Raw genomic sequence first — 11,896 nt, forward strand, 5'->3', positions numbered from 1 at the left:
GATATAGATAGAGATAGATGATATAGATAGCATACACATGAAATAAAAATCAATAGTGAAGGAAATTCAGGAATGAAAGGTTAAAATGAAGTTTGACAGAGTAGCTTGGACACTCCAAGCCTACCTAGGACACAATCTTTTACCTGATGATTTACTCCATTTTCCGCACTATGACTTAACAGTGCAACTTTGGAATTGAATTGATTTTGTTCAATTTTTTTTTTTCTTGAAGATGCTACAAGATTTCTTTAAATTATATAAAAATAGAAGTTGCTCTTCAGGCAATTGATATGCTTTTACAAGTTTCTTATATAAACACAAAATTATTTGACCAACCTACCAGAGTGGTTAAAATGGTGCTACTAGGGGCGCCTGGGTGGCTCAGTCGTTAAGCGTCTGCCTTCGGCTCAGGTCATGATCCCAGGGTCCTGGGATCGAGTCCCGCATCGGGCTCCCTGCTAGGCGGGGAGCCTGCTTCTCCCTCTGCCTCTCTCTCTCTCTCTCTCTCTTTCTCTGACTCTCATGAATAAATAAATAAAACATTTTAAAATGGTGCTACTAAAACTGGAATTATAAAGGGGATATTTTTTAGTTAATGTAGAGATAATCATCTTACCATGGTTCTCCACATGCTACATATTGAATTATGACTATTTTATTAGTAAGTCAAATTTGTATGAATATAGAGATTCATTTGAGTATTACTGGAATTATTCAATATTATTTCAAGAGGAATTAAATACAAATCCTGGGGTTTGCACTGAGTGGCATAAGCTATATTCAGAAATCAAATTTCTATCTGAATGTATTTGTGATATAGAAATCTAGATAATAAACTACCTAGAATGTGCTCTCATTCTCATGTTCATTCTCTCTCTCTCTCTCTCTCTCACACACACTTATACTTCCTTTATCCTTCAAGAGTCCTTTCTATCACCCCATAATCCTCCCCTAATGTTTTCAGGGTTCATGCCATCATGTTATAGATCAAAACATTTGTAACAGATCCCTTCAGGAATTTAAATGAATGGTTCTGTCTTACACCAAAATTCACTTAACAGCAAATAAAGTTAAAAGAGTTCTTTGCCATGTTTTTGTTTTATATTTTAATAGGCTCTCATTTATATGACTATTGAGTGTTTGAAAGTGCTTTTTTTTTTTCTTTGAGAGAAAGTGGGCACATGAACAGGGGGAGGGGAGGGTCAGAGGCGAAAGGGGAGAGAGAATCTCAAGCGGACTCCATGCTCAGCAAGAAGCCTGACAATGGGCTTGACCTGAGCCAAAATCAAAAATTGGCTGAGCCAAAATCAAAAATTGGCTGCTTAACCGACTAAGCCATCCAAGGTGCTCCTGGAAGTGCTTCTTTGTAAGAAGATACCATGAAAATTTCCTTAAATTGTTATGTAGATTAAAAAAAAAAAAAAAGGAATGAGTATGACCAGAAGGATGTATTTATTTGGATACTATGTTTTAAAAGTTAACCTCCTGGGTGCCTGGGTGGCTCAGTTTTTGGGCGACTGCCTTCAGCTCTGGTCATGATCCCAGGGTCCTGGAATCGAGCCCCACATCGGGCTCCCTGCTCTGTGGGAGGCCTGCTTCTCCCTCTCCTACTCCCCCTACTTGTGTTCCCTCTCTCACTGTGTCTCTCTCTGTCAAATAAATAAATATTTTTTTAAAAATTTAAAAAAATAATAAAAGTTAACCTCCGTCTCAAGGATGATTTATTTCCGGTGTTACACACACACACACACCACACACATACACACACACACACACATACACTGGACTAGAGATTGTGTTTTTGTTTCATTGAATTTTTTGGTCTTGTAGAAAAGAATGACTAATCATCTTCATTTCTTCATTTTTTTTGCAAAATTATTCATGATTTGTCTTCATCTATTGCTTCCTACAATGATCTTAAAGAATTTCTTTTTTTTTAAATTTTTTAAATCCTTTCTCTTTTTTTTTTTTTGAGATTTTATTTATTTATTTGACAGAGAGAGAGAGAACTAGAGAGGGAACACAAGCAGGGGGAGTGGGAGAGAGAGAAGCCCCATGTGGGACTCGATCCCAGGACCCTGGGATCATGACCTGAGCTGAAGGAAGACGCCCAACGACCGAGCCACCCATGCACTCCAAATATCTTTTTTTTTTTAAGATTTTATTTATTTACTTGAGAGAGAGAAAATGAGACAGAGAGAGAGCATGAGAGGGGGAAGGGTCAGAAGGAGAAGCAGACTCCCTGCTGAGCAGGGAGCCCGATGCAGGACTCGATCCTGTGACTCCAGGATCATGACCTGAGCTGAAGGCAGTCACTTAACCAACTGAGCTACCCAGGTGCCCCCTAAGGAATTTCTTGTCCCTATATTCATTTTGGTTATAGATTGATTTACTCAATTGATAGGTGCTGTTATCACAAATATAACTGACTTCCTAGCTTAGTTATAAAATAACTATATTCAGTAAATAAAGGTATATTTCAAATTGAACAAAATAATTTTTACTTTTTTTATGTTGAGTTTCTATAATGAGTCTGCAATAAGAGAATATCTCTAATTTAAGAAAAGATTATTTCTATAAACTTGGTGAGATTCGAAATTACATCCCTGAATATAATCAATTTATATATAGTATATCTCTAAATATTTTCTACACAATATGTGAATAGTCAATAAAATGGAATCTTTTATGAATTACTTTATACTTTCTCATTTATACCAAATATGGAAATATATTAAAGAGCAGATATTTGTTTTATAAGTCATAATGAACACTATAAAAGCTATCAAGTCAGTGAAATGAGTATGTTTAACGTGTTATTAAAGTAATATCTTGACTCCTCTCTAAAACAACTTCCATGTATAAGAAATTCACTCAGTTCTTATAGGATCATATTTTTTCTCCTTTTTTCAATTGTCTTTGCCACTCTGTCAGCTCAGATCCCTGTAACCTTTCCTTTACCTCCTTTCTTTTTCTTATGCAACATATATTCCTCCTGATTATCAGATTTGCTGTAAAACAGAGCTTTAAACATTCTAGATATGAGTCTGAATCATTCAAAAATCTCCAATTATTCTATGTTGTTTTCTAATTGAGCCAATATGCTGAGTTTAGCATTTAAGGTATTCCAAAATGTGGCCCCAAATTACCTCGAACACAGTGATTCTTTCTTAAGTATGGACCATCTTTGATAAAAATGCACATATATATATACATCTACATGCAAAGAGCTGCATATAATTTTATGCACAAATCTTAGAAAAATACCCCTGCTCTTCACCCTCATGTCCTGCCACTCTGCGACACATTCTTTAAATTCCAACCACGTTAGACCATGAGCAACTGAAGGACTGACACAGTGTTTTATGCAAAAGCACATTCTCATATGCCCCATGGTACTATCCCAAATGTCTCCAAGTAACTTGGCCGGTAGAATGTCTCCCCTGAGGTTTTTCAGAATGTTTTCATTCTCTTTGTCTGCCCCCTGTTACCTATTACCTGGGTAATTGGGGAAGGTAAATGTCATTTTTCAGATTTCACTGTCTACTGTTCTTCCTAAAGTATATTCTTTTATTCGGGTGGGAAATAACTTTTTACTAAAGAACTTGGACTCTACTCACCTTGATGAACACAGGCTTCAACTGTATTTAAATTGAATGTCTATTTGATTCATGTCAACTCAAAAAGATGTTCTAAGATATCTTTTTATTTTGATCTTCCAGGTTTCTTGAGCACAGGGGATCAGGCTGCAAAAGGAAACTATGGACTCCTTGATCTCATACAGGCTTTAAGATGGACTAGTGAGAACATTGGATTCTTTGGTGGTGACCCCTTAAGAATCACTGTTTTTGGATCTGGCGCTGGGGGTTCATGTGTCAATCTTCTGACGTTATCCCATTATTCTGAAGGTAACCGTTGGAGCAATTCAACCAAAGGTATTATGCAGGTTGCAAATTTTGGCAATTTTGGTGTCTGCATGCCACCACCATCAGTAGTATGTGATGCTCTGTATATATCTCTCTGTTCAAACTGAGTGTTAGGTTGAGCTCAATAATTGTTTAAAATTTTGTTTCTTCAGCTTTTCTATGCATGTTTCAATTTTTGTCAAACTCTTTTCTTTGTCTCCTGTGGAGCTTGATAAGTATGCCCTTTCAAGCACACTTCAGAATAGTTAGCATTACAGTTACTTTTCTTTCCTCTCAAAGGGTGATTTTTGGGAAAATCAAAGATGTTCACTGTTCTATCATCTCTGTTTATTCAGTAATCAAAAATCAAAGACAGGTTCTTTTTAAATGCAAGGGTTGTGTATCATCTATTTTCAAGACAGTAGACATGTAAAAAAACCCTTTACTGGTAAGAAGATAAGGAAGCAGTTATAAGCTGGTTTGTCTGGAAACAAGATTTTCACCTGTTGTCAGAGTACAGAATGGATGTTTGATTATTTTGCATGCATGATCCAAAATTGTCAAAGCATCAAGGTCACTAGTAGAGCTGTTCATTAAAAGGGAAATTAGGTTTGAATCCGCGCTTTTTCTATTTTCAACTTCAAAAGTGTTCATTATTCCCCGCCCTGTAAAGCTTGGCTTTAAAGCAGCATGGAACACTGAGGCTGCATAAACCCATGAAATATTTTTCTTGTCTACATTTTCTGGCCTTGACACCCTTTTTCCAAAGTGCCTGCCCAAGGCTCATCATGTTGGTTTTTTATGAATTCCCACTTCACCATGAGTTTAAGTCATTCATTCTAATTGCATTATTAACTTGAAATATCCACCCGAAGTGTTTTGTTGGAAAAATCTGCAAAAGCTAATACTTTCTCTCCATTATACATAATAGATAGGAAGATAGAGAATACACATCAACATAGACCATTTTGTGTTTTCTGCTTTTTTATTGTCGTTTTATATATATTAAGGAAGTATGCGCTGTCAAGTGTAATTCATGAAACATCTTGATTTGTAAGACTGAGTTTTATGGTATGAGCATCAGACATAGAATATTTGTTTTCAGTATCAAAGATACACTGATGTGGTATTTCCAAAGAACAGCCTATCATTAAATGAGTATATATATTTGGAGAATCATACATTATCATAGACTTAATTTATAGATATACTTTATGTAACATCTCATTTATGTTAGTAGAGCTCTGATTTGAGATGACAAAATGACACATATGAGAACATTTCCAATTGTATTGAGATCTTGGTCTGTAATGAAGTGGCTTATTTTGAAATAACAAATTTTGTTGTTTGGTTTTTTTCATTGAAGAGATTAGATTGTTCTAGCTGAAGACTGTATTAATGCCAATATTTACATAGGTTAACATTAGACAATCTGTTCAGATTTCATAGGGTCATTTGATCTCAAATGTTATTTCTTCCTATTTATTCTAAAAGTTTTTCTAAATGGAGAGCAAAAGGGCACCAAAGCCAGTCAACTAATCTAAAACTAGCAATTGATAAAGAGATAAGCTAATTAGTTCATTAGCTAGCATTGCTATTCATCAATTGATGATTTGGTAAACAGTGGCCAGTGGCCAGTGGCCACGCCAACAGTTGAAAATATAATATGCATCATAATCTTCAAGGAAAACTGTCCTTGTGGGGCCAGAGAAATGGACTTATATTTGGTTTAGTTTTAAGCCTACCTCCACAAAAAGGCTGCTTGGTTTTTTTTACCAGGAGATGCCCAGGAGATATCTTAAAATCATCAGGCTAATTCTGTTTCCCATGCCAACGTAGATTTAAAGTCTGTAAAACCCCAGAGCTGCAGCAATGGTTAGGCCTATTTATACCAGGAGTCAACCACAGATTGTATACACATAATAAGCATTTTCACTAATGATAAAATATATGATTTTTCCAATACTATCTAGATGGCATATTTCAGATTATATTTAATATGATGTGCATTTTTCCCAAATCTTTTTTGGTATATTTAGTTAATGTCATTGAGCCCCTGAAATGGGAAATAATCACCAGGTTTATTTTAGTTGAAAAGTTTTTAATTAGTAAAATATTTCTCTGAGTAAATGTTAACAAACACATCGCCTATGTAGTTTTTAAAAATTATCTGTATTTATATCATTCGCTCTAGCATACTTTGCTCTGGCAAACTAAAAATATGTTCATAAAGATGTCAGAAACCAAAAAAATTTAAATTGGTATTGTTTGACTTTTGGGATATTTTTAGAATTATCTAGGAGCATATTATAGACATTTTGAATACATATATATGTTTGGAGAAAAATATAAAACTTTGCTTCTAATTCAGACACTGCTTTAGCACCTTTGTGAAAAGAATTCTTATCTCATTAACACATATGAATAATTGAGCATGTGTTTAAATAACTGAACTACAAAGCTATATTGGGAAATTGATAATAAATGTAATTTTTAAAGGAAATAGATAAATTTTGTTTTTAAAACAAGAATTTTATTTGAAAATACCTTAATGGGTAGATAAAGTGCATTTGTAAATTTGAATGGCATGCAGCTCTTATTAAACTGCATATGGGACCATGATTTATAATTCTTAAATGCAATTAAGTTAAAAGCAGTGGACCATGTATTTTTCATCTTTTATGATAAAATATAGCAGTGCACATTCAACAGTGGAAAAAGTTAAATCACCCCCCACTGAATCCTTCTGCTGATGGTTTTTTCTTTAACCTAGTGAAAACACTTCAAATGTTATGTCTTCTTCTGAAAGATGAATATTCAGCATACTATGTCTGACATGAAGAGCTGGAAAGAGTATGTCTAAAGTGATATTCTGTTCTGTGTGCCTTCAGGGCCATCCCCAGGGTATTAGCAAATCCCCAGCCCCAGTAGTTGTGTAAGCTCCCAACAATTCTTTTTTTAATAAATCTGAATAAAACAAACATACAGAGCCATTTTGAAGGAAGATACATGCAGCCAAATTGGAAGAAATATTCCCCCAAAACAATACAAAGTCTAATGAAGAGTTAGGGGGAGAGAGCCCATCTGCTTGGCTTTTATAATAACATGAGTGTTTACATGTTGATTGAAAAAAATATTTGGGACTTCTTACCACTAATATTTACACATTCTCCATCTCTCCTTGTTTATTGCCTCTCTGAGACACCAAACAATTTAGACCTCTTGATTCCTAAAGCAGTTGCCACTCAAAGCATAAGACTTAGTCTACCTCTCTGACTCCTTATACCCTGGGGATGACTTTACATACCTTCTCTTAAGCAAAAATGTCTCTATCTTCCTGTTTCTTGAGTTGTATATGGGTTTTTATATACACATTTAAAATATCAGATGTTACTGTTTTACCACAACATTATTCAAAAGTCATCTCAAACTCTTTGTTATTTTCCTCATAGGACTTTTCCAACGAGCCATAGCTCAAAGTGGAACAGCCCTTTCCAGCTGGGCTGTTAGTTTCCAACCTGCAAAATATGCTAGAATGTTGGCCACAAAAGTTGGTTGCAATGTTTCAGATACAGTAGAGTTAGTGGAATGCCTACAGAAGAAGCCTTACAAAGAACTTGTTGACCAAGATATTCAACCAGCACGATACCACATAGCCTTTGGACCTGTGATTGATGGTGATGTAATACCAGATGACCCTCAGATACTGATGGAGCAAGGAGAGTTTCTCAACTATGATATAATGTTAGGAGTTAACCAAGGGGAAGGGTTAAAATTTGTTGAGAATATAGTAGATAGTGATGATGGTATATCAGCTAGTGATTTTGACTTTGCTGTTTCCAATTTTGTTGATAATTTATACGGATATCCTGAAGGCAAAGATGTTCTGAGAGAAACCATTAAATTCATGTATACTGACTGGGCTGACCGTCATAACCCTGAAACCAGAAGGAAGACATTACTGGCTTTGTTTACAGACCATCAGTGGGTGGCACCAGCTGTAGCTACAGCAGATCTTCACTCAAACTTTGGTTCACCTACATATTTCTATGCCTTTTACCATCATTGCCAAACAGATCAGGTTCCAGCTTGGGCTGATGCAGCTCATGGAGATGAAGTTCCCTACGTACTAGGAATCCCCATGATTGGACCTACAGAATTATTTCCTTGCAATTTTTCCAAAAATGATGTGATGCTGAGTGCAGTTGTAATGACATACTGGACAAATTTTGCCAAAACTGGGTATGTACCTAAGGAATAAAGTTTTCTATAATTTAACAAAAATATCCTTGTCAGCATTTTAAAATAATACACATTTTGTGTCCAAGTGATTTCATTTAATAAATTCATGACAATAATATATTAGGTTTCTTTATTCAAAATTCTATATGGTGCTATTTCAGAAATCATTGATTTATTAGTTCTTACTTTTTAGAAGTTTACTAAGAAAGTTTTGATATCTCTGCTGCATTACTCAGTAATTAAACTTATTTTGTGTTTTTTTTAATTACACAAGACTTGTTATTTAGTAGTGATGATATCATTTTATAGTGCTTTCCAATTTACAGTATTGTTTGCCCTTTGATCCTTCTAACTTTTTTAGGTGGACAGGTCAGGTCTTGTTAATCAATTTTGCAAATAAGGGACTGAAGTGATGAGAACCTATCCTTGTATAGATATTCGTATGTGTTGTATGTAACACTACTAGGACTTAAAACCTCATCTGCCAATTCCAAAACTCAAGTCTTTTCCTGTATCCCATGCTGTCCTTGTTAGTTTGCCTAGGAGACCATGCATATGCATATGAATTTTTAAATCTTTGGGTAGATAGTAGCCCATCTCTAAATGGGCAAAGAGAACAAGAATGTGAGGCTTACCTTTATTACATTATCATCCATCTAACCTGCCTGTGATAGGATCTGTATTTCTAAATTGACCCAGTTTTTATTAAAACACAGTCTAACTACTGAATGGTGAGTAACAACATAATAAAATAAAATAAAAAACAACAAAAAAGCAACACAATCTAAGGCCTTGCTAACTTGCTAAGTTACCTCTCCAACTCGATGTTAAACTAGTACTATTTTGATTAAGAAAAAGAATAAAACAATTTTGTTCTCATAGTGCTATTTTCTTTCCTAGTGACCCGAATCAACCAGTCCCTCAAGACACGAAATTCATCCATACTAAACCCAACCGCTTCGAAGAAGTAGCATGGACCAGATATTCCCAGAAAGATCAACTTTATCTCCATATTGGATTAAAACCAAGAGTTAAAGAACATTATAGAGCCAATAAGGTGAACCTCTGGTTGGAGCTGGTACCTCATCTGCATAATCTCAATGACATTTCTCAGTATACCTCGACAACAACTAAAGTGCCATCAACTGACATCACTTTCAGACCTACGAGAAAGAATTCTGTACCCGTCACATCAGCATTTCCCACTGCCAAGCAGGATGATCCCAAACAACAACCCAGTCCATTTTCAGTGGATCAAAGGGACTACTCCACAGAGCTGAGTGTCACTATTGCGGTTGGAGCATCACTGCTGTTTCTGAACATCCTTGCCTTTGCAGCCCTCTACTACAAAAAGGATAAGAGGAGACATGATGTTCATAGGAGATGCAGCCCTCAGCGCACTACTACCAACGATCTGACCCACGCACAAGAAGAGGAGATCATGTCCCTCCAAATGAAGCACACTGATTTGGATCATGAATGTGAGTCCATCCATCCACATGAGGTGGTTCTTCGGACCGCCTGTCCCCCAGATTACACACTAGCTATGAGGAGGTCACCCGATGATGTTCCCTTAATGACACCCAACACCATTACAATGATTCCCAACACTATACCAGGGATTCAACCCTTACACACATTCAATACATTTACCGGAGGACAGAACAATACTCTGCCCCATCCCCATCCCCACCCCCATTCACATTCAACAACCAGGGTATAGCCAGATAAGAGAAACAAACTCTATTTTTTTGATGGATTGCAGTAAAAGATTACTGAAGATTCCTTGGCTTTCAACCTACAAGACTCTTACTATTTAAATAAGGAGGAATATTATGTGAATATACATATCAAGAACTTTGGGGGTTTTGAAAAAAAATAAATTGTACATATATAAACAAATCAACTTTAAAAATGAATTTCAATTGCTTGAAGCAATTGTTCTGAATGATACTTTTTCATTCACATTCAAGAATTAATTTTTTGAAGATTTATGTTACATAATGGAATTAGGCATGTGGAACACCAAACAGGAAAGAACTATGTCTGAAATATAAAACATAAAAATAAAAAAAACAACCATGAATATGCACAAGGGACACACCAATGGAATGTCAGATAATTTTCACCAGTTTTTATTTGGAGCCGTTTTAATGTGTAGACCATATTTACATATTTGGATAAGTACACAAAGCACCAATGCTGTTAATGGCCTTAGCGGAGGCTCATGCTGAAATTTGCCAGTAAAACAAAGAAGTTTAAAGACTGGCAGGTACAACATTATCACATAAGTGCTGTCAGTATAAAGTTGTGGGGATAAAGGAAACTGGATATTTTTAGCACGATGTGCATGATAATTTATATGTTTGGTGGCTGTGCTGCTGATTAAGCCGTAATTAAAATTCTTCTCATCCCATTGGATTCTTTAATAGAAGCTTCCTCTATCAATTGGCAGAGCCTAAAGAAGATTTTAAGGGGCAAAAGTAATTAGAAGTAAATAATTCACAGTAGTTTTGATAATAGGAGGTATTAGTTATTAAAGGTATTTGAAGAAACCATAGGTATAGTGGTGAATACTCGCTGATATGAATCCCAGGAAAAAAGAAATTCCTGTGTTTTTAATGTTCTTTTCATTCCAATCTAAATAATTTATAGAAATACAGCCCTAATTAGACATGTGTTACAGGATCTATAATTTGCTGTGGTTTTTGTTGTTCTGTATTTTGTTCCTTTTGGTAAGGTGAAGTGTGTCCAAAGAGTTACTTGCAACAGTCTTTTATGATATGAGGATGCCCCAAATTACCACTCTGATTACAGTTCTCAGTTAATTGATTTACTCATGTTGCATGACAAAATGTTTACTAATAAGAATTCAATATACAGTTATGTCCCTCCTCATATCACTTATCTTTCTCACTGAGGTTCATTCACTGGAATTTACTCACGCACTCTCAGTAGAGTACAACATAGATTCAGAACCTAGAAGGAGAGTCAACACCTGGAGTATTTTAGTCTTACACATATGTGTGATTTTAAATGAATACTTTAAGACCACAGGAAACTCTTCATCCCCCTGTTGTTTACCAGTAACAGTATATCACAGACCTTTCCAAATGTTTGTATATGTAATCAGATGTACATTTATATTTAAAAAAAATTGAGATGGACTTAAAGAGCACATCCTGATAAATACTTTCTCTCTTACCTGTACTATATTTCTATTAGACTAAAGTTATGTGATTTTTTTTTACATTTTTTCAGATGACTAGCAATTTTGATAGTTTGTAAGATAATGCAAAGAACTTTCTCTGACAAACTAACTGCAGTAACAGAAACCTTTCTTTTCAGTTACTCTTTTTCAAGAATGAAAGCTTATTATACAAAAAAAAAAAAATTGTATACTACTTGATGGAAACAACTTTGTACATCTTGGCCATGTCACTGGTCATTGCGTGAAATAAAGATAATCTGGATAATGACTATTAGTCCAATGCTAAGAGACATGATCTTTGCTCATTAAAGAGCTAAAATGTTTATTGCTGTTTTGTCTTTTTTTTTAAATAACAAAAGAAACATGACTGTCTCAGAGAGTCATTTTTCTAGACCAGTTGGGTTTTTGAAGACATATAGGTAACTTCTATAGAAAACACATGTGTATTTAAAGGCAAGTGTTATCTAAGAAGAAACTGATGAAACTTTAACATTATGAATTTATAAGCCCAGGAACTCATGAAAAATGTTAGCTTTGT

The 11,896-nt window shown here is 35.1% G+C and overlaps 1 protein-coding gene across 1 annotated transcript in view; it reads left to right on the plus strand.

Annotated features, from left to right (window-relative positions):
• NLGN1 (neuroligin 1) overlaps window positions 1-11,675 on the plus strand; it is a 679,425-nt gene extending 667,750 nt beyond the window's left edge. Inside the window, exons 6-8 of the mRNA XM_034999117.1 lie at window positions 3,723-3,908; window positions 7,358-8,147; window positions 9,048-11,675. Coding sequence (XP_034855008.1) covers window positions 3,723-3,908; window positions 7,358-8,147; window positions 9,048-9,870 — 1,799 coding nt within the window. The 3' untranslated portion in view covers window positions 9,871-11,675. The remainder of the gene's footprint in view (window positions 1-3,722; window positions 3,909-7,357; window positions 8,148-9,047) is intronic.
• Window positions 11,676-11,896: the final 221 nt, after the last annotated feature.

The sequence above is a fragment of the Mirounga leonina genome, unplaced genomic scaffold (genome assembly GCF_011800145.1).
Source record: "Mirounga leonina isolate KUSES-001 unplaced genomic scaffold, KU_Mleo_1.0 Mir_115, whole genome shotgun sequence".
Classification (NCBI taxonomy): domain Eukaryota; kingdom Metazoa; phylum Chordata; class Mammalia; order Carnivora; family Phocidae; genus Mirounga; species Mirounga leonina.